The sequence below is a fragment of the Capricornis sumatraensis genome, chromosome 18, assembly GCF_032405125.1.
Source record: "Capricornis sumatraensis isolate serow.1 chromosome 18, serow.2, whole genome shotgun sequence".
Classification (NCBI taxonomy): Eukaryota; Metazoa; Chordata; class Mammalia; order Artiodactyla; family Bovidae; genus Capricornis; species Capricornis sumatraensis.
In genome coordinates, this window is record NC_091086.1 from 16,754,752 (window position 1) to 16,779,230 (window position 24,479).

Below are 24,479 nucleotides of genomic sequence, written 5' to 3' on the forward strand. Positions count from 1 at the left end.
TGAAGGGCAGGCAAAAACCGCTGCTATTTTGGCAAAGCATTATAAATGCTTTATCTGATAAAATGAACAAAATAATTAAATGTGGTGTTAGTGGGGACCAAGATCGTCCTAAAGAAAGGTAAAAACACTTCTAAAATAGCATGAATCTTTCTTTGCCTTATTGATGGGTCCTACAATGAAATACCAACTAGTCTTGATTAAAAAAAAAAAAAAATCACTGTTTTCTCATAAGGATGTAAATTTCAACCAAAAATTTAATATAATTTACTATTTAAAAACACTCACTGTGTTCCTTTGCTGGTTTCCTTTCCTTTAGAGGGCAAGGAGAGAGGAGGAGACGCAGCCACTCCAGCCTGGGAAGAGGCAGGTTTATTAAGGCAGGGAACTCACAGACCAGCGTGGTGGCGGGGCCGTACCAGGAGAGTCTCCCACCGGCTCTCTCACCAGAATCTTAGAAGTTACTATATAGAGTGCTTATCTGAGTTCAGTTCATGTATTTAGGCCAGATGGCCTCGGCAACACCTTACTTTCTCCACGCTGCTTTCGGCAAACTATGGGAATGGTGGGCAGTCGGGGGAGTGGGAAGGAGCCAATGATTGTCCCGTTTGAGGTCAGGGGTCAGCTGGCGGTCTCCTCCTTCACAGGACCTCCTCAAAACATTCATCTGAAAATGCAACTTACCTCTGAATTGTGATCTTCTATCTGTACACATCTCAAAGAACTAAACTGACTTCAGATACCCAATGCAGCCTAAACTGAACATCACGTACAAATGTTTGAAATATTAACTTTATTAGGAAAGCATTTCATAGTAGTATCAGATCATATAATCAGTCACTTCATTTTAAATACAATTAAAATACGAACTTTTCATCCATTTGACACATATCTGGGCACCTACTAGTGCCAGGCATTGGGGACACAGGTCAAGCAGGAAGATCCCTGCTCTCACAGAGCTTACATTCTAACGGGAGGGCAATATATTTTTTTCTAATGCTTATATTTCTTATAAACACGTAAGTCAGAGGAAGAAAATGGTGTTCTACAAGACCACATAACAGGTGTCTAACCCAGCCCAGGGAAACCACAGAGATAAAAAGATAAGTGTTTAAGTAGAAGGGAGAAGAGTTCAGGCAGAGAGAACCTCATAGACTCTAAGAGGGGAAGGACTTTTTAGGTTCAAGGAATTAGAAGAAGTCTAGAATGGGAGGCGTACCCAATGTGAAAAGAGGAGTCCAGGAGATGAGCCTTAAGAAGTGATGATCAAGACCCACGGAGGGCCTTAGGGGTTTGGCACGTCTAAGGGAACCAGTGAAAGATGTGAAGCAACGGGACAGATGTGCGCCTTAGCATGGCCATTCTAATTCCAGAGTGAGGCAGAGACAGGTAAGACTGGGTGCAGGTAGACTCCTTTTAAGCTCTGCACTAAAGGACAAAAGTAGTGGAAGAATTCAAGAGATGGCCAGGAGGCAAAATCAATTGAACACGAGGATCGAGTTCTGAGGCTCCCTAAACCTGTCTGACACAGAGGTCTGGAGCTCAGGGGAGAGCTGTGTTAAGAACTGTCAACATAGGAATCATCCCCATTTAGACAGTAACTAAAGCCATAAGAAGGGCTGAAATGGCCAGACAGCATAAATGAAGCCATGAAAAGCACACACATTTAAGAATGAGGAAGAATAATATTCAGCCATAAAAAGAATAAAATCTTGCCATCTGCAACAAGATGAGTGGACTCTGAGGTCCACTATGCTAAGTGAAATAAATCAGAGAAAGAGGAACCATATCTAACTGATATGTGGAATCTAAACAACAAAACAAGCTTATACAGAACTGATCAGTGTTTATGAGAAGGGAGAGGGGTGAGGGTGGACAAAATGACTGAAGAGGGTCAAAAGGCAGCACAGGTCCAGCTAGAAAATACATAAGTCCTGGGGATGCAATGTACAGCATGGGGACTACCGTTAATAATGCTGTACTGCATATTTGAAATTTGCTAAACAAGTAAATCTTAAAAGTCCTCATCACAAGAAAAAAAACAGAAAAAATTTTGTAACCATTCATGATGATGGATGATGATTAGACTTATTTTGGTGATCATTTTGTAGTGTACAGAAATATCCCATCATTATGTTGTACACCTGAAATTAATATAATGTTCCATTCAATTATATCTCAGTTTAAAAAAAGAAAAAGGAAATGTGCCAGAGGCAGGGAGAAGAGGGAATGGGAGTTATTATTTAATAACAGAGCTTCAATTTGGGATGATGAAAAGTACTGGAGATGGATGGTGGTGATGATTACCAACAATGCGATATGCTTAACATCACAGAACTGCACACTTAAAAATGGTTAAAAAGGTAAACTTTATGTTAGGTATATTTCGCCACAATTAAAAGAAAAAAAGAGACACTTTTGTGCTATTTGTATCTTTTAGAGTAAGAATGTATTCACATATTGCTAATGAAAAATCAAGACAAACGGTGAAGGGAAGGAGGAAGGAGCAGAGCGGGGCCTGCAAAGGAAACTGAACGAGGACCGGCAAGGAGGCTGGTAGGTTACAGCGTGGAAGCTCGGAACAGCGCTGCTGGAAGGAAGTGTCTGACCGATGTGAATGCCCCAGGGAACTGAATCAGGTAAAGCTGGAAAAAGACCCACTGGTTTCGGGAACATGGCAGTCAGTGGTGACCTTGGAGAGGAGGGCTGCTGACAGCAGAAACCAGAAAGTGAGAGGGTGAGGCGAGAATGGGTGGGAAAACAGAACCTAGGGTGCAGACGACGAGAAGTCCGATGCTGTGGAGAGGAGGAGGACGGTGGCTGGAGGGGAAAGTAATAGATGCTTTTTTAAAAAAAGTACATTAACATATCACCATGCATAATTGGCAAAGCAATCACTTCAGTGGAAATACAATTTTCTGTTTAAAATATCTCAATAATACCTGGAATTTACAGGTAACAGAACTTCTCATACTTCTTAGGGCTTAGAAAGGATAACGCTAAATTATTTCCTTCCTTCTAAGCATGGCAGAGTTGAGCCATAGAAAGCTTTTTCTAAGAGAATTTACAAGGAATGGCATTTCATCAGATAAATATCTTCACTGATTTTTTTTAAAGGTAGAAAAGTACAATGCACTGTGTTAAGAAAACACTTTTACTATTAATAGCGACATGTTGAAAAAGTCTAAAATTTTAAGGCTACAAATATATTAAATTTCAGTACACGTCCAATAGAAGATGCTTTATATTCCAATCACATCCTCAAGATGCCGAAGTTAGTTTTCTGGATGGGTGCGTTGAGGGCAGCACTAAGGCTGAGACCCAGGACCAGCCTGGTGTCCACTGGATCGATAATCCCATCATCCCACAGCCTGAAAAAAGACCAAAAAATGAATGATTGTGAATCCTGCACCAAACACCCAGTTATACTCACAATGCCTAAAAGTGCCAAGGAGGTCTTTCTGCAGGTAATATATGGATCCCCTGATGAGCTTCTGTGTATTATAATCTCACAATAGAAACCATGATCAAGAACAGGAGAGAGGAAGGAAAGAAAAATGACTTGTCTCAGTCCCCATAGAATGTCAAGCTGAACTTGAGGCTTTAGGAGCAGCTTACTACAAGGAACCTCAGAATAAACCCTGGTTTTAAAATACTTTATTTCATGAAAAGCTTTCTCATCCCTCCTCTGCCCACACAAGCATGCAAACCAAAATGATATATTACTGCTATTATTATGGAGATCCATATAAACCAAGGTAAGAGTCTCCAACCAAAGTCCCCACTGAAAAAGGTATAGTCCCCCAAACTCCTAAGAAACTATGAAAATTATTAATAGACTTCAGTCCATTTTATTAATAAAGTAAATATCTTTGTATGTAGTTCTTTATTTTTTGCTACAATAGGAAAAGCAAGTAATGGTTTTAAATTGATTTCAGAAAAAATTTACAAGTAGATATCCTAGTTTGCTATTCATGGACAACCAACCTCATATTTATACAGAAAAATGAATAAGAAATAATATTTTTTAAAGGTCATTAGTGGGTGTCAGTTTTGCTTTTTGTAAACAAACTGCCTTCAGTATCTAGACATAGCATCAACTATTAAACCATGCTTACATTGACAGACCATGAGTCAAATCTTTGCTCATAAAACATTCATAAATACCCTAAAGTATCAACAAGCAATAAGAAAATTATTTTTGTAACCTGTTCAATTGACTATACACTCCCTCTGAAGCCTGCATGCCTGTGTGCCCAGTCATGTCCAACTCTTAGCAACAACATGGAATGTAGCCCCTCACCGGGCTCCTCTGTCCATGGAATTCTCCAGGCAAGAATACTGGAGTGGGTTGCCATTTCCTTCTCCAGGGGATCTTCCCGAACCAGGGATTGAACCTGCATCTCCTGCATCAGCAGGCGGATTCTTTACCACTCCACCACCTGGGAAGCCGCTTTTGGAACCTACAGCTGAGTAATATAGCAAGCACAATGCCTGGATAAGTTTGGATATAAAAACAACTGAGAAGAAGAAAATTGGCATGCTGTACAGGTAACATGTAAGGATAAGAAAAACACAGGAGGTTACAGCGCAGATGATGACAGAGCTCTCTGAAAAGACACACCTAGCCACATTAAAGCCTAAACAGACGAGGAAATTTATTAGTAAACTGAGATTTATCCAACTGAAGGAAGGTGCCATAAACTGGCTTGAAAATCCTTTCATCTTTGAAACAAAGGTGGTATATCCATGCCACCAACTATTTTAACAGATCAAACATCTATAAATTAACAGAAAAACTTGTCTTCAATATTAAATCCCAGAGATAAGTCTAACTGGGCCATATGCTCTCCTGTCTTGAATATAATCCATTAATAATAATAATAATGTTAAGTATGAAAATAATAAGGGATTCAGCCTAGCTAGGGCTGGAAAACAAATTAATGGCTCACACAAAATATGCTATTTTTCAAAATTTAATATTCCAACTGTCCTTGTAAATTTCAAAGTCTTATGTAAAAACAAAGTTATAGGTGAGCTTATAATGTATATTTTCTCTTTAACTTTTTATATGATTTTCTTTTTCCTCTTTGTTTCTACTGGCTACTACGTAAGCCTGTTTCAGTGAGGGTAAAAAAGAACATACAATTTCTCAAACCAAAGACTATATAAAATATCCTGTTCTTAATTAAGTGAGTCAATGACCTGCCATAACAAAACACACTTGGACATTTCCTTTCAGAAATACATATTAACAAGGAGAGAAAAAGGTTTTTCAAAAATCCCAAATGGTATTAATTTAAAATTTGAAACTAATGATGCTCTGGGAGATAAGTATGTTCAGCCTTTGCAGCCCTCCAACATCAGGAGCAGAGTCTGCCACAAAAGATGCATTCAAGTGACTGACATGGATTCTACCTTTCGATTTTCCTTTCTCCAGTAAATGACACAAATCACAGCATAATCTAATTTTAAAAGACACAAATAGTTATTTTCTTTTTCCCATATGCCCAAAGGATAAAAGGAAGACATGAAGCTTAAATTATTGTTCAGAATGCAGAACATTAAAGTTGTTGAAAAAGAGGTCTGAAAGCACACACGTATCTCCAATGGGGACAGCTGGGATAATTTATTACCTCATTTAGTGGTGTAAGAAACAAACAGAATAAGAACCACAGTGGTATGTGAGGTAATTGCTTAATGTCAACACGTGGACCCTGGCTGTGAATAATCACCTTCTGATGCAGCAGGCTCACTTGTTAAGAAGTGTCACTAAGTGTCTGACCATTTTCATGTTTAAATGGGGTAAAAGCAAAATAATCGGAGAGGGGAATGACTGGGATTCATGTGTCTAAGCTAAAATTATTGCAGAACTAATTCCTGAAAGTGACACAGCCAAGATTTTAACTCAACTTCCTAGCCCCAGTGTGGTCCACTTCTGGCCCCAGTGTGGTCCAGGCCTCGGACTACTCAATTAGGAGTGGACTAAGGGAAGAGGCGGGGGGGAGTGGCAGGGTCAGACCAATAGGGATGGATCCAAAGTCCATCCTGGAAGAAGAGCCAGCATTTCAGCACCAGGCATTCCCATTAGAGAAACAACAGTACAAAATTGTGTCCAAAAATTATTTTTTGCTTCCCATGAGGGCTGGATGATGCCAACTGCTCAGATCTTGTAAAGCTATTGCTCTGACTGTCAAGATCTGTCCATCAAAGAGTTAGTTATTCTCTGGCTCCCACCTTGCACTGGAATAGTAAGGGTTTCCTTCCTCTTCAAACCTCTTAATGATGGGCTCTTTTAAAGCTGCTTCATCAGCACTGGAGAACTGAAAGAAAAGGGACCATGAGTAAGTCCTCCTGCAGGGGAACACGGATCCACTCAAGAGCATCTCAAGGGAAAATGGGGCAACAGATTTCATGAATGACAATGTTACAACCAACATCTGAACAGTGAGGTGTAGATTACATGTGATACTTTAACGTATATGATCTCACCTGAGATGTGAGTATCTAATAAATTAGTGCACTGTTACATCTCCTTCATCAGAGCCAACATCCTGAAGTTGCTTAACATAAGGTCAACACCAAGGCTATCACATATTTCAGCAGGGTAGAGCAACTGGATGTGAATTATACAACGTAACAAAAGGGCTATATTACATTTAACAGCTACATTTAAACCACATTTTAAATAACCTCTGCAACTTCCCAGATAGCTGAGATTTTTCTCTAACACTTACGGGATGGCCCATCCATATTGCCAGAAACAAGTGATAATTGACTGCAAACTCTATGCAAATTCATTTTGAAATCCTGAAAAGTATTTTCAACTTAAAGATTATTTTTTCAAATAAATCCAAGCTTTCTTATGTACTTTCATTGGCTAATGTCATTTATAACTCAAGAATTGAAAGGGAAAACCACTAAAATCCTACACTTTCCTTTAACACATAAAAATAGATGAATTCATATATCTGTATACCAAATTAATCAAATAACTATTTAATAAGGTATCACTGTGCTGGGCTAGCATTTAAGACATGTCTTCAAAACATCAGGTAGAATTTCATAGACCCCACTGCACACACATGCCCCTCTGCACACACAAACATGAGTCTTTCCTTTTGCTTGGATACTAGTCAGCACTAAAGTGAATCTGAAACTTCAGTTTCACAGAATTCCTGTCACTTGGGATGAGAGGCATGGATGAGATGCATTCAGGGAGACAGAAACCACCTCTGGCTTTATACTATCCTCACGCTACATACTAGGCAGTTGACCAGATGATCAATCTCTAAATGACAGAAATGAGAGCTTAAAAAGGCAGGGCCTCCTCTATCCTATGCATAGTAATGCATATGCTATGCTTACTATGACGAAACAGTGCATCCAAGCAACTTCAGGAGCATTCACCAATCATGAAATAGTTGTAAGTAATAAATTACAATGTAAAATTTCAGATGAATCTCTAACAGACACAAACAGAAGACTCCATCTCAAACAGTCATTTGCTGATCTGCCTTTTGTTAAGCTTCCGGGGCCCTTTCCAGCCTTCTTTGATACTTTCACAGTGTAATAACGGTATTCAATTCTCATTATATGACAGGGCCTCCCACTCAAGGTATCCTTAACAACAATCTACAAGTAAAATAGGAAACAAAATTCTGCGGCTTTAGATCATAAAACCAAAGACGTAAGTCAGGTTTATTTAAATCTCTTTCACTGCAAATAACTAAGAATCAAACATCTTTATGCCTCAGGCACTCACAGACAAGAGTTTCTGAAGTGTTTTCTTAGACATTCTTAAAAATGTATAAATTACTACAAGAAGTTACTTCAAATGAAAGGGCTTTAAAAAGAGAGATGGAGAATGTGGAGGTCTCAGCTGCTAAAGCAACTTCCAGGCCAGCGTCTTCTAGATAGAGCCAGGCCCTGCATGTTGGAACCGTGCCCGTGAACCTGGAGGGTTCTGGGTGTGCTGCTCCCGGCTCCAGTGCCTGGTGAGCCTCAGGCCGCACTTTACCTGCTTCCCTTCCCGGGCTCTTTGGTCCTTTGCTACGGTCGCCAACACGTTAGCTGCCTGCTCTCCTCCCATCACTGAGATGCGAGCATTTGGCCACAAGTAGAGAAATCTTGGGCTATGCAAGGAGAAATGAAAGAATGATCAAATGAACTCACTGTACGACACAGAGATTTTCAGAGGCTCACGTTCACCTTTTAAATTAGCGGTTCTTCATTCTGGTTGCATGCTATGATTATCTGAAGATTAAGAAAAACAAAAATAATGCCCAGAACCTACCGCAGATTAATCTCCAGCAGTGGGGCTTCAGCATGGTAGAACTTCTAAGTTCTCCAGGTGATTCTAATGTCTGTTTTGATGAATTATATTTTTCCATTTTATCCAAATTTACTGGGCAAAAATGTATTCAAAAGATCTTCTTATTATGTATGGTTATATGCTATTCTCCATTCCTAAAATTGGCGATACATCGCCTTCTCCCTTTATTTTTTAGTTTTAACTGGGGACTCTCAAGTTTGTAACCCTTTTAAACATAGCAACTTGGGGCTTTCCTGATTCTTCTATCTTTACAATGTTTGTGCTTTATTATGTTCTGTCTCTATTTTTCTTGTTTTAATATCCTGCTCTTCTTTGAACTTCTTGGGCTAGCTGCTTGGCTCAGTGATTTTCAGCCTGACCTCTTTTCCAGTATATATATATATATATATATATAAAGTCTACACACCTTCTTCAAAACAAGCCTTTAGCTGCATCACACAGGTTATGATACGATATATAGTATTTTCATTATCAGCCATCTCAAAATATTTCCTAATTCCCTTTTGGCTTTCTTTAAAGCGGTACTTTTAGCATTAAGCTTCATTTCACCCCTCCAGAGGATGCAAATTATGGCCTAATTGAATGGGATTTGTGAATACCATTCTATGTTTCAAATAAACTTGAAATAAACCTACCATTCATAATTATACCTGAAGTATGACTCATTCCTTCAGAGGAAGTCATGGCAACCACCTACCTATAGGCCCTGCCACACATGCCGTAGTTTCCAGCCCCGTAAGATCCCCCAATGATGACAGTTATCTTCGGCACACTGGCACAGGCTACGGCAGTCACCATCTTGGCACCATCCTTGGCAATTCCTTCAGCTTCATAGTCTCGACCAACCATAAATCCTACAGGAAAGAACAGAAAGAGAGCCTCAGGGTGATGAGATTAATGTGCAGTCATCTTCACCAAGGTACTGGAAGGACATCTTGTCAAGCTATATATATTTTACCAGAGGTCTCTCACCCTAATAAAATATTTATATGTGAAATACGCCCCCCAAAAATTTACTTTTAAGGGTAAAATAAAATTTTCTCTAATCATTTTAAAAATTACTGACATGTTTCATCTGGATACACACAGAGATCTTCAGACAAGATAACAATGCCACATATCTTCAAGAAATTAATCTCAAAACTACAGCTTGGTGAGGAAAGAACAGGATGAGGCAAGTTAAGGGAAAAGTACTGGGGCAAGTCCAGCTGTGAAACTGTGGGTTTCAGGGCTCACGGAGCTGGTTCACAATATAGATTATTCCTTCTGAACTTTGAGGAAATAAAATTAATGTTTCAGAGAGATGCTCAGAGTCCCTGTCAGTGACTCAATAGCAAGATAAAAGAATTCTCATCATTACGGGATCCTTCTACTTCTCCAAGCTCCCAGCTCTGTTGAACTGATCTGCAGCCTCACTGGGCCTTCCAGGCCTTGGGATCCTTTTCCTCTTCACCTTACAGACACCAAGTCAGGCTTCATCTGTCTCCCTCCCCATAAAGCAGATTCACATGCCTGCTTGATAGTTGCTGTTCTTGCTTTGCACATCTGCACTGGATAATTCAATTCAACCACTTTTTCTGGATCACCTGTACTTGCTGTGGCTACAATAACCCTTGCCCTCACCAGGCACCATCTGCTTCCTCTGGTTACCCACCCCACCCCTCTGAACTGGGCCCTCAGAACAGCTCAGAAACTCCTTTATCCATTTTATCTTGACTCCCTGTAACATTTCCAGAATAGCTATCTCAAATACCAACTCTTTAAAAGTTCTTACCCCCTACCCACCACTCCACTGCCCTGCTAGTCCCTGTGAATGATTTTACCTTGAAAAAGAAGACAAGCCATTTCACCTGGCTTTCTCTGACCCTTCTTTCTTTCACCATAAAGAACAGCATAATCATGCTGCCTTCTTTACTCTTATCTCTTGGAAGACTCAAAGACTGTCCCTTTCTCTTCTCCCTGGGTGTTTTCTATTCCCACAGCTTTAAGTCCCATCTCCATGGACGTCTCCATGTTCCCCTCCAGCTAATACAGCTTCTGTGCTCAAGACCGTTCAACTGCCCACCACGTATCTCCAGATGGATGTCCCACAGGCCCCTCAAATACAGTGTTGTAAACCAAACTCCACTCTCTGTCCCCAACACACCTAAAAATAAAATACAACAAAAATGTAGGAATCTTCCAAGCACACAGTTTAACTTACTGGTGGTTAATAAACCATGAATCTTTATTAGAAACAAGGTCTCTGGCCTAGCAAAGCTTCAGAAGACTTTTACATGAGCTCTTAGAAGGTCTGCCACACAAGATCCTCTCCGGCCGCAGCTGGATACAACTTCTCTCAAGAGTCATCTAACCAAGAATCTTCAACAAGAACAGCACCAGATGAAGATGTTTTAGTACCAGTACTGTGTAAAGCCCTGCTAACTGTCAAAGGCCAAACTCCTTCTCACAAAGGCATGCCTGATCCCAGCAACTAATTCAGGGGCCTCTCCTTCCTTTGAACCTGAGATAACCATGCATGACTTAGAGGTAGAAAAAGTTGTCAGCTCAGCTGCATATTAGAGTGCTTCCTATATGTCAAACACCAGGCAACACACAAAAAGTATAAATAGGAAAGTCAGAAAATTCCAGGAAAAAGAACTCTAGAATCATAAGAGCCCTTAAAAAATCATTTTATCCATCACCTTAGGATGATCCATGGATCATGAAATTGGACAGGGGACATCGGTCATGTTGTTCTTTGGAGTCAAAACTCCAATTCCAGACTTTGGTTCAGGATGTACGTGTCCATTTAAAGAAGATGTTGCTTCAGGGAGAATAACACAATGAAAGATGCGGAAAAGGAGGACCAGAGCATTGCTTGAAATCTTTTAAGGGCAACAAAGTACGGGAAAGGGACCAGGGGTCAGACAACATCCTCTGCCACTGATGACAGTGGAACTGGCCCAGAATACTGCTGCTTTCTGGGTGGGTGGGTGGGTGCAGATACGCAGGAGTAAAAGGAGGTCACTCGAACGTGGTGCATGAAACTCAAAAACTGCCTGGCTAGAAAATATGCATTAACTCCTCCAAATCTTTAAGATTCATGAAACAGTAACCTTTGAAGATAATCTAGAGAGCGCAAGTCCAATCAAGTTTTCTGTTATGATGGAAGCGTTCTATGTTGGCACTGCCCAATACATGAGACATATTGGACAGTGCAGCTCTGAAATAAATGCAACCAAACTGGTGAAACTATTTTCTTACCAGTAATATTTTGAAGGAAGAGCAGAGGAATATTCCTTTGGCAGCATAACTGGATAAAATGAGCCCCCTATAACCAAATAAAAAAATCTTTTCAGAGGAGGTTAACAAATCTGTAATCACCATGCGTCCTGCAAACACCACACTGGGGTCAAAGCAAGAGTACCCTCTGCTTGGCTAGCCTGACCTTACGGTAACAGTAACGGTAATACCACAGTGCAGACCCACTGTCAATGGAACACTTGACTGTGGTTTGCACGGAACCTGTGCTGCCCAGGCACCTGTCTGATCACTGGCATACGGCCATAGCACAACTCCTGTGTCAAAGATGACACCAATCACTAACATGCCAACAACAAGGAAAATTTAAGGAACAGGGAAGAAAGAACTGCTTGTCAATGAGAATTTCTGAGTCTCACCATAAGGCATTCTCTGGTTCTCCACTTTTAAAAGGATAGAATATAAATCCTTCTGGGATATCTATGTTTTGATGATCATCTGAAATTCTTCATGGACCAAGATTATAGTAAAATATATCTTTCCTACCAACGTGTTTCAAATAAATGGGATTTTAGATAAGTGTTAGAGACCCTTTAACCTTAAGCTATGGAAATTAGTTAATGACACAAAAATATTCCTTTCCCTATTTTTATAAAGATTATATGAGTAAAAGAACAATTAAACCATTTGTTTCATATTTTACTCTCTATTCACAGATGCCCTTAACTTAGCTGAAAATGCCTTGGCAAGTACAAGATGGCAAAGCAATTGCTCAACCTCAAATACGAGGATGAAGAAATCACCAGACTTGTGTGGCTTAACTTCAACAAATGAAATGTCAGACTGGGGCCAAACACAGCTCTTCTCCTGGGCTTATCTGTGACAAGCCAGCAAATAAAACGAGGTGGAGTTTGCTGACCCTGGTCTGACATATCCTCTATTGAAATATGCATATTATACAGTCATTTAAAGTCAGTGTATTAGGAATATTTAGTATTTTAGGAAATACTCACTATACGTATTATTAAGTGAAAGCAAGCAAAATCTCTCTATACATGGCAGTACCCATTCTGGGTTTTGTTTTTTGTTTTTTAAAGAGAGGGAATTAAAAAAACTAAGGAATATAATCACATGCTACCCAAGGTTGTTTCTGGTAAAGAGTGTAGCTGACTTTTCTGTTCTTTATTTTTACTTTACTTTCATCTTATAATCACAGTGGGGAAATGACAATGAATACAGAATCCAGAAACCAACTTTACTGGTAAAACATTCCACCAAAGACAAACTCTTCCTAACTGAGGTATGAAAGTGCTTAACTGCCTACTACCTGCCTCAGTAAGAGATGCTTCACCTTATTATTCACCTACCTTATGAAGAGGAAAAACAAAACACGAAACATTTTTATTTTCTTAAGAAAACATTTTATCAAGTAAGTACATGAATTACACTTATCCAAGCTTAGGTAAATCCGAAACAATGACATATGAAAATGAATACTAAATCAAAAAGGTATTCATTAATTTCCTCTCTTAAAACCAGGGCTTCAGTAACACTTCTCACTATCTTCCTGTTTCCAAAAAGTGAAAATATAGTCAGGTTAAAATGATGACAGGATAGAATAAAGCAGATGATGTCTCAGAACTATAAGAATAGTATTAATATCGTTGAATCCCTCAAGTGCATGAAATACTATCAAGAGAAGTATTTCCATATTCTTCAAATAAATACACATAGCATTTATAATTCAAGTATTAGAACTTTCCTAAAACAATCATTTGTATCTTAATAGTGCTCAAGACAGTTCATCATGTTTATGTAAGCCTCCATTAAGCTGTTTCAAACCAACACGCATGCACACACATGGTCACACGCTCACACACAGTGTTCTGTTTGCTAAGGCATCTGGTTAAATATTTGAAAGCTTTCATGCAGGAAATTTTCACTCATTACTTGATATGTCTAAATTAAAATAGGAAAACCTTGGAACAGTTTTAACAGTACTTGCCTTTTTTGCTGATTCAGAAAAGAGAACTCCATTGTTTCCAATGATACCTACTGGATATCCAAATATTCTAGCAAATCCTCAAAAGAAAATTGAAAAAAGAAAAAAAAGATGTATGTATTTGAGAGGGCTTTTAATTGACCACAAGCAGACATATTTATACATTGTTTAATTTCAAATCAATGTTTAAAATGTAGAGATTTCATCTATGGTACAAAACAGCTCAGGGCGCGATTTATTTCTAAAGCACTAAAGTCTGGGATTTATGCTTTCTTGAAAGGGGTGTGTCACATGTAAAGGACATTATCCACTTGTCTGATCGACTGGTTTGGTTAGATGATCAGGTCAGTGTGTCATCCATTCACTCACGTAACACGTACGTAAGAGCATCTATGTCCCACACACAGAGAGTATTCTGCACTAGACAAGTCAGAGACATGGACCCCTTAAAAGGTCAGTGTCCAGAGTCATCAGCCAGTTTCAAGTGACCAGCTTGCCTGAAACTGCCTGTGTTAATGATATCCCCTTTGAAATAAAGGGGATAAACTCAGCAAAGACAAATCTTTTTAAAAAGCAGGAATGATCAAGCCTGGTGGTAACCGAGCTGAAGGTAAGAAATACAGGTAAACTTAGAAGAATGTATCACCCCACCTTCCTTTTCTCTGTGCTTGCATCTTTTTCTTCCTCCCTTTCCCATTTGGGTTTTGTCTCACCACGACTTCCACTACCACTCCAAACACCCACTACACACACATGCGCACACACACACACACCAGAAGTAAGGGAGAAGGAAAATGGTGAAGAGAACCCTGTTATTTTGTGAAGTAGATACTTTGGGTGATTCTAGGATGCTATTTTGTAAATATGAAGGAGGTGACTAGAGACATTTCCAAACCTACTGGATTATAAACAGGTGTCAAGTACTTGAAAGCCAAGTATCAACAAACTGCTTGTTAGAGTGAGTTACAGGAAGCATGCTACCAGTTCCTGGACCAGGCTCCATCTCCAAGCTCAAGCTGGACAGGCTCCCGCTAAGACCCCCAGTGCAGGGGGGGCCAACAAAAATCAGGTGTTCAAAAAGTGAATGGATAAGAGAGAACATCAACCTTAAGACTTATTTTTGTTCTTTTCTCTGGCTTTGTCTTGATTTATTTTAAAAATTCTAATGGTTATTTAAGAATAACCAACAGAGAATAAGATAGTTGGATGGCATCACCTGCTCAATGGACATGAGTTTGAGCAAGCTCCAGGAGTTGGTGATGGACAGGGAGGCCTGGCATGCTGCAGTCCATGGGGCTGCAAAGAGCCGGACACAACAGAGTGACTGAAGCGAACAGATAGGTCTTTAATGTGATAAAATGAAACACTGATTTGATGGTCACCTATATTGCTTCTGGTCTTTCAGACCTAAAATCTCAGCCAAAACCCTATGCTGCACACCCTAAAAGGCACTGCCTCTTACAGAGGCAGTTCAGGGAGGGGCAAACTTGCCCAGAGCTCTGGCAATCCACTCTGAGTCCTTGCCTGTCCCACAAAAAGAGCTGGGAATCTGGCCCCTGTCTCAGCAGTAAGGTGCTAATCCTGAAGGTGTTCTGCCCTGTTAACTATTTAGACTTTCCATCCATCCTTAGTTCTGCAGAGTAGGGTGCATCTCTCACGACACTAGGGTCACCCACCCATGAAGGGAACATCTTCCCCAACTTCCTGTGGGTCAAACAAAACAGTGAAATGTCTACAAAACCCCTATGGTTAAGTGCAGGGGCAAGAGGAAAGCTATAAGAACCGCCAACAGCACCAGCTCCTCGGAGAAGTCTGTCCTCGTCCCTCCTTGCTCCCACTCAGGGCCCCGACCCTCTCACACCCCCGACCATCACCCTCCCTCCTGCCCCTCTCATTTCCCCTCCCCATCTCGTCCTGCCCCACTTCCTCTCAAGCCACCCTCCCCTCAGGCCCCCTGCCTCCCATTCCCTGCCTCATCCTCTCTCCCTCCTCCCTCGCTCGCTCCCTCCCTCCTCCCCCCACCTCTCTTTCCTCTCTTCTTCCTCACTCCCCTCCCCTCCCCTCAACCTTATCTGAATTCCAATACAGACTAAAAGAAATGGAGGAAAGTGGATAGAACCCTGGTATTTTAGGAGGCAAAGGAACCGTAAGTCTTTTAGCAAGTCCAGGGCAAATACATAAAAAAAGATGACAAAGACAGCCCATCCATCTTCAAGAAAGAAGCTGAAACAGTTCTGACTTGTTTTAAATTGCTGCACAATGCGGGTTACATGCTGAACTATTTGGTGACAAATCCTGTCTATATATCAAACAAAAGGCTCTTAATCACTTAAACACCTACATACAAACACATAAATTCCACTCCCAGTATGAACCTCTCTCTTGCTCATAAATCAGACCAGAAGAAAGTGCTGTGACTTATCCTTAAACCTCAATGTATATTTGCAATTTGGATTTTTGCAGCTAGTTGTTTTCTCTACTCTGGTATGTTACCTTCAGATTAACAACTACATTTTGGAGTTTCTGCAAGACCAAATAAAATGCCCAAATTTGTTTTGCTGTTTGTCCAAGACAGATTGTTATGGATCTGGTATCTATGTTTCAAATATTTTTTTTTCAAAGGCCTACAAACAACACTTTAGGTAAATGAATTAACTTTTATAAGTATTCTTATTTTGCTTTTTCAGACTTGATATTCTGTCCTGTATTCTCAGTCTAGTATTTGTGTGGGTCAACATAAGATCTACACAGAGACAGTGAGGTTTAACTCAGTCTACAGTTTTCTGGGAAACTAAAACATCACATGAAACTTCACAGTTGAATTGAAGACTAAAGAGTGAAGAAGACCGTGCTGAAATTTTCAAAACAATTATAGCTATCCAGAGAAATAAAAAGAACTACAAATATTTCTGTTAATTTTATGATGATAAGAATCTTTTTATACAGCTAAAGCCACACAGTCACAGAATAAGGGCCTGGACCATAGCATTTTGCCCTCGTGATTTTAAACTCTGGATCCATAAAGCCATTCAGCTACAAATGATCCTTACAAAACACTTCCTCTTGAAAACTGACTCACATTTGTACTGCTCTAAATAACAAAGCTCATGCCAAGCACATCAGAGGCGTGAGACAAGAGATCATTTGTTTTCAAAGCATCATAAAATGTTCATATTTTCAATTCTTCATCTTTATACCTGTAACTAATGTGTCTCCATACAAGGCTTTGAACTCATTGAATCTGCTTCCATCCACAATTCTAGCAATGACCTAAGAGGAAAAAATAGCAATGTCCCTGAGAAATTATATTACAAAAGGCTTTGTGCATTCAAGTTATTCATAAGGAAAACAAATTCTTAATGAAGCTGTCACTTTTGCAAAATTTCACCCTGTTCAGAAAATCTCAGTAAAATTTCACTCAACTTGTATGGTTAATGCCCTGAAGTCATTCTGAGTCCTGATATTACACTTCACTATAAAAGCAACAGTACCACATGGCCAACCTAGACCAACCTAGACAGCATATTAAAAAGCAGAGACATTGCTTTGCTGATAAAGGTCCATCTAGTCAAAGTTATGGTTTTTCCAGTAGTCATGTATGGATGTGAGAGTTGGACTATAAGGAAAGCTAAGTGCCGAAGAACTGATGCTTTTGAACTGTGGTGTTGGAGAAGACTGTTGAGAGTCCCTTGGACTGCAAGGAGATCCAATCAGTCAATCCTAAAGGAAGTCAGTCCTCAATATTCATTGGAAGGACTGATGCTGAGGCTGAAACTCAATACTTTGGCCATCTGATGGGAAGAACTGACTCACTGGAAAAGACCCTGATGCTGGGAAAGATTGAAGGCAGGAGAAGGGGACGACAGAGGATGTGATGGTTGGATGGCATCACCAGACCCGAGCTCACGGATGTGAGCTTGAAGAAGCTCCAGGAGCTGGTGATGGACAGGGAAGGCTGGCACGCTGCAGTCCATGGGGTCACAAAGAGTCAGACACAAATGAGCGACTGAACTGAACTGAACCACATGGCATCCTACAAGGGCTAAGAAGCAGAGAAGCAGAGACTACAAGGGCTGGTTACTGGACTCAGAGCTTCAAGGGCTGTCAAATGTATTAGCTGAGGGTCAGGGATTCAATCAGAAAGCAGGGACCCACTGTATAGAACAGGGAAGCATACTCAATATTTTGTAATAACCTAAAGGGCACAACAGAGGATGAGATGGCTGGATGGCATCACTGACTCGATGGACGTGAGTCTGAGTGAACTCCGGGAGTTGGTGATGGACAGGGAGGCCTGGTGTGCTACAATTCATGGGGTCGCAAAGAGTCGGACACGACTGAGCGACTGAAGTGAACTGAACTGAAAGGGCAAAGAATCTGAAAAAGAATATATGTGTGTGCATATATATATATATATATACATACACACACATATATATGTATATTTTATATATATGTAAAACTGAATCACTGTACTGTACACCTGAAACTAACACAACATTGTAAATCAACTATACTTCAATTAAGAGAATATATTAAAACAAGAAAAAGAAGAAAGAAAGAAAGGTCTAGCCTTAGAGTCAGAAGACTTAGGCTCCAACCTAAGGTATCACATATAATTTGTGGGCCATTTGTGGGTCCTTTAGTAAGTCAATTAGCCCCTCTGAGTCTCAGTTCTCACTTCTGCAAAAACGGAACAAAGTTGTGAAGATGTGATGAACTAGTAACAAAGGAACCTAAGAAAATAATGCTGAGATGAAGAACCAGCTCTGACTCCCAGCTCCACCACTGAGAAACTGGAGTCATAGGCTGGTTACCTAAAATCCTCAAAACCTCAGTTTCCTCATCTGTTTAATAATAATAATACTTAAGTGCTAATAACAAAGCACACTGCCTGGCACTCACTGAAAGGCAGCTGTTATTAAGTCTTCAATAAAGGTTCACTGATTCTGAATCTGACAGATGTTTCTACATACACACATGTATATATACATGTCATTAATCTATAAGAGATCAAAGTTACCAGATAATCCTCAGTGCTCAGCATTAAACATCAGGACTATTTCAAAGTGTTCTAAACATGAAGCATATTCCAAATTTTTTCAGAAACCATTTTAGATGCTATGCATCATTTTTTCAGTCCAGTTCAAACTTCCTTTTCCCTGCTTACCATGTCAATCAAAGACGTATTTTACAAGATGCAAAGGCTGAAAAACGAGTGAATAACTTACTTTGACCATTCTTTCATACAAAAATAAAATCACTCAAGGTCAGAGAAACCTGGGGCCACTTAACATGAAACTCCCTTCTATTTGCTTTATGATGAAGCTCATTTAACCACATAAAATATACTAACTCATCTTCCCAAAGAAGTAAACTTTAGGAAGCACACATATCACATGATATTATTCCTATTTGTAGGAGTGGAAATCAATGCTCAGAGGTTCAATCCCAATACCACTGACTAGGGAAGCAAGGACCAGAACTGGGTTTTTCAGTTAATATCCTAATGCTGTCCCACAGCTCCATATACTAATATCTCCAAACAAGGCTTATTTGCTATTACAGAAAAATATAATAAATTATCATCACAGTGATGAACATGAAGAAGCTAGGATACAATTTAAGAAGACAGAGGTCTATTTATAAAGATACCAATTAAGATGAAATTGAAATACTGTTTAAAAAAAAAAAGATGAACTACCATGAAGGCATGGATTTGCATCTGTTTTGCTTATTTCTCTACCCCTGGTTCCTGAAATAATATCTTCACAGATAAAGCATGCAATAAATACTGTCAAATATATGAAAAAAGTGATTATGCTTGAAAGAATGAATCCTTAACCATCTAGAAAACTTGACTGTTAGAACAACTCATTTTTCAGGGACAGCATCCCTATAAGTACCATTTTTTTCTCTATGCCTGTAATTAACTGAGAAATCAAACCAAAAACCTAATTTTAAAATGTATAGTTAACTAAGTTACCTTGCCAAAGTGAAGTACCATAAAATCCAGGATTTAAGACTCTCTAACAATAATAGGGTATTTCCTAAATAAATAATTACTCACGTCCATAAGTTGGATGTTACACTCATCAATTCTTCCAAAAAGATATTTACTGAGTGCCTGTCATGTCACCAAGTACTAGTATAAGAATGAGGACCTAGCTACAAAAAAATGTTTCATGAAGAACTTTTAAATAATGGGGAAATGTTTATAATTTAAGCATTGATTTCCACTCCTAGTATATATGTATATACTATCTGAACGACATAAAAATGTATACACACACATTAAGCCAAAATACCAAAATATTGGCTGCTTTCTCTAGATGGTGGAATTACAAGCAATTTTTGTTTTTCTGTATTTTCTATATTTTTCACAATTAGTACATAATAGTTTTACAGTCAAGGGGAAACAACAAAATATTAAAGGCACAGAATCTGATATTAGGACAATTTCCTAATTTAAAAAGTATTCTGCCAGAAAAGATTACATGCTGTATGCAAGCACTAAAAACTGTTGACCTAGACCATGGAAGACAATCTGTAACCATAGCAACATCCTCAGCTGTAATCAAAAGTCTAATCCTTTGTTCATGTCCTATTGATCTAAAAGGGTATGTTTTTTCTTTCAACAACTTACTGACATTCCATCCATTTCCCGAAATAAGAACCCAAAAAAGAAATAGCTGGAAATTATAACGTTGCCCTACATCTTTCCTCAAGTCCACAGGAACAGAGAACACTAAATATGAACAAAGCAAGCTTAGGCATCGTGCAGGGAAAACTGGCTGAAAATTAAGAGGTGTTCCCCCTTTTTTCTTTTAGAAGAGATCTTTCCCTTTTATGTCCCATATATAAAACAGACTTGGGCTTTGAAAATGGATACATACAGCTTACTAGTTCACACGAAGTTTAAACACATGCCTTGAACTATGACAGCATAGCTTATAGCTCACAGTTCCACTTTACACACCTCTCGGACATCAAAGTTCCTCTTAAGGTTGGCACCAACTATTCCATACAATTCATCAGCAGGAAATAAAGGATCTTCAGAAGGTTCAATGGTAACCTGCAGAAATACAGAACAACAACATTAGCCTGTTTAAAGATATTATTTCAAGGTGACATAAGCCAAAATGCATTGGAAAAATAAAAAAATATAACAACAAATTCAACTCACATCCATTTTCTTCTGATAATTTAGACTCCTCACAATCTTCCTAGCTAAGTGAAGAGCATGCTTATCATCCAAAGCGTAGTAGTCACCTACTCCAGACTTTCTACAGAGTAAAGCACACTAAAACAATCAGAACAGGGGAAAGGAAAATAATTAAATATCTTAAACCCCAAGAAGCTTCTCTCATCTAAGGATGACATCTTTTTGCTTCTAAAACACTTTAATAACTGTCATCTAATTTGATCTTCATAACGTCCATGGCAAACTATATTATTAATCTTGATTTACAAACAGGGAAAACTGAGGTACCCAGAAGTTATATACCTGCTCTAGGACCGCCAGTAGCTGCATAAGAACCCTCACCTTCTATTTCTCAATCCTGACTTTCTTCTAGTGGACCACAGGGCCTTACTGGCAAGAACTTCTATTTAATGCTCATCCCGTACACCACAGATAAAACTGCATATGATATATTTCAACCTCAGCTGGCCCACTTTTGTGATGTAGCTGGTAACAACGACAACTGTTTGTACCTCACTGAGGTACAAACTGTGTACCTTTATCAACTGTAAAGATGATCACAACTCCATTATCTTCATCAACTGTGAAGACACCAACTGTGACTTCTCATTTCTGAGAGACTGCTGAGCCCTCCCTTGTCAAGGTACACCCCCAGAGTAAGCTGTCGCAGGTAGCACACACAAAGGCTTGAAGACACTGTCCCTCGGATCAATGGTGAAAATAACTGATAGCGTGGCACTGTGTTAAGGCATGGAAGTCCTTCTCCACTTCAAGTTCAATGTGAATGAGATATGGACATGCTCTGGTTCTTAGATGGCTTGTTATTGCACTTGTGGATGGATGGCTACAACTTTCTAATGAATTATTTTAGGAAGAACTATAAAGTCAGGCAAAAATATATACCTGAAAAGAATAGAATTTTAGTTTATTTTATGAGCAAAGATTTGGAGAAGGAAACGGCAACCCACTCCAGTATTCTTGCCTGGAGAACTCCATGGACTGAGGGGACTGGTGGGCTACTCCACGGGGTGGCAAAGAGTCAGACACGACCAAGTGGCTAAATAACAAAAATAAGCGAAGACTAAGCTGTCATGGTCTACATTTTGATGTCTTGTCCAAGGAAAACACCAAATCCTTGGGAGATATGTCCAGATGGGACTCTCACGGTGGTTTCACCGTCCACTTTGGGCTTGGGTGTTCCTCAGTAAGAGCAGGGACCATGTGTCCTCCAATACCTTTGCAAATGGTAGATCCTTCAGTTTCTTCAACTTAATAAGGCATTTTACAACTGACCGTATCTTTCGAACACTTCACACATAATACCAACTGCAACTGCTGACTTCTTTCTACACTATAGTAACTCAGTAAGGAAAGAGAAATAGAAGAGATTGCTTCCCAATCAGTAAATATTTAAAATAAAATGTCTTCTTTTAAAAACTGCCTAGTATTTACCAAAATAGTAGGAAAGAGAAACTTTTGATGAGACACTCTACTATGTAAAGCTTTGTGTCAAATTAACTAGAAGGATGACAAATCTGAGATGTACAAGTAAGTATTTATTTATAATAACAGAGAGAACCAAAGCAACTTGTGACTAGTAAATTTTATGACACTGTTCCCAAAAAAGCCATCACCACCTAATCCACATGACTTTAAACAAGCTATTATTAACGATAATAGCTGGCAGTAATAGAGTGCTTAGTATGCCACAGACAGTGTGCTGCGAGGCAGAAGCAATTCACATCTCCATTTCACACATGAGGAAATGAGGCTCCGGGAAGTTTAGTAGTTTGTCTAGTCACAAGGGTAACAAGTGAGGCAAATGGAAGATGAATCCTAGAATCTACACCCCTAACTTTTTCACCTTTTGATTTTATATTGGAGTAGAAGGCAATGGCGCCCCACTCCAGTACCCTTGCCTGGAAAATCCCATGGGCGAAGGAGCCTGGTGGGCTGCAGTCCATGGGGTCGCTAAGAGTCGGACACGACTAAGCGACGTCACTTTCACTTTTCCCTTTCATGCATTGGAGAAGGAAATGGCAACCCACTCCAGTGTTCTTGCCTGGAGACTCCCAGGGACGGGGGAGCCTGGTGGGCTGCCGTCTATGGGGTCGCACAGAGTCAGACACGACTGAAGTGACTTAGCAGTAGCAGCAGCAGCTGATTAACAGGTTGTGTAAGTTTCAGGTATACAACAAAGTGACTCAGTTATACATATGTATGTATCAATTCTTTTTCAAATTCTTTTCCCGTTTAGGTTGTTACATAACACTGAGCTGAGTTCCCTGTGCTACATAGTAGGTCCTCACTGGTTATCTTTTTTAAATATAAAGCAGTGCGTTCACGTCAATCCCAAACTCCCTAACTGGACGCAAGCTAGCATATTCGCTCTGTAATTGTTTTTTAGTTCATTCATTTACCCGCCTAATTAAATTATAAATCCTTAAGGGCAAGGACTAGGCCTGAAATTCTTCTGCATTGCTCATAACACTTAGTATAATCCATCTATCCACAATAAGTGCTCAGTGAGAAAGGAGTGAATGGAAAACTGAGGCAGAAAACTTAGCCAGCTCTTCAAAAGGCATAGCAGTGTTCTTTGATAGGAGAGTGGAAACATTGTGCATATTTCCCTGCTCCCATGACTGTTCCTACAGCCACCTGCTGGTTTGTGATATGGCAGAGCAAAGAAAGGATTACTGCATCTCCCAGGCCACTGAGCTCAATGATTAAATCTACCTGCCATTTATGTCTGGGTTCTTTAAAGTCTAGTCCTGGGCCCTCTTCCTTGTCTACACTCAGCTCGAGATGGACTCATCTAGTCCGGTGGTTTAAATTCCACCTCTGTGCTGATGGTTCTCGAGCACTGATCTGGGCTCCAGACACTTATAGTTAACTGCCTACTCAGCATCTCTACTTGGATGCCTGGAGCATCTCTAACTTGGCAACGCTTGATCCCTCTGTTGCATCCCAAACTCTGCCCCTTCTCCAGTCCTCCCAGACTCAGGGAATAAAACCATTTCACGTCATCATCTTCATTACCTCACTTTTCTGTGCCCCATATATGAAATCCATCAACAAATCCCTCAATTCTACCTCTAAAATAGAGCACAATGTGATTACTCCCTTCCTACCTTCACCACCACCATAACCATCTAAGCCAGCAGCGCCTATGCTATTGCTACAACCATCCAACTGGTCCCTCATACACTCTTGCCAACCTACTAAGTATCTTCCATCTAGGATTTTACTAATGAAAGATTTGATAACAATACATCTCTCCTTAATACTCTTCAATGATTTCCTAATTGCTCATAAGAATACTGAATATTATGATGATCAACATGATAATAATGGCAGTTAACATTTATCGGTACTTAGTTTAAAGTAGGTATTGTTTCAAGCAATTTACACATAATATCTCAGTTAATCCTCATGAAATTCTAGGAGCTAGATGGTGGTATTCTTACTCCTGAACTTTAATCTGTAATGGGCCAACCGGTGATGTAATGGAGCTGGCTCACGCCTGCCTCACAAGAGCCAATTGTATGTATCTCTTCCTGATGCCATGATCAGTGTTGTCCCATTGGTAGCTTAAAATCAGGCCTAGCGGGATAATTTATACCACAAATATGGATTGGCAGATGCCACAAAGCAGGATATTTTCCCTTCTCAGAGAACAAGCTAAGTGTTTACCTCTT

At 39.7% G+C, this 24,479-nt stretch overlaps 1 protein-coding gene across 1 annotated transcript in view; it reads right to left on the reverse strand.

Moving 5' to 3' along the window:
• Positions 1-793: 793 nt before the first annotated feature.
• The window catches only part of MCCC2 (methylcrotonyl-CoA carboxylase subunit 2), a 74,484-nt gene continuing 50,798 nt past the window's right edge, over positions 794-24,479 (reverse strand). The window contains exons 9-17 of the mRNA XM_068990502.1: positions 20,764-20,863; positions 20,557-20,652; positions 16,775-16,847; positions 13,581-13,657; positions 11,579-11,645; positions 9,030-9,186; positions 8,018-8,132; positions 6,235-6,320; positions 794-3,368 (exon numbers count right to left, since the gene is read on the reverse strand). Coding sequence (XP_068846603.1) covers positions 3,251-3,368; positions 6,235-6,320; positions 8,018-8,132; positions 9,030-9,186; positions 11,579-11,645; positions 13,581-13,657; positions 16,775-16,847; positions 20,557-20,652; positions 20,764-20,863 — 889 coding nt within the window. The 3' untranslated portion in view covers positions 794-3,250. The remainder of the gene's footprint in view (positions 3,369-6,234; positions 6,321-8,017; positions 8,133-9,029; positions 9,187-11,578; positions 11,646-13,580; positions 13,658-16,774; positions 16,848-20,556; positions 20,653-20,763; positions 20,864-24,479) is intronic.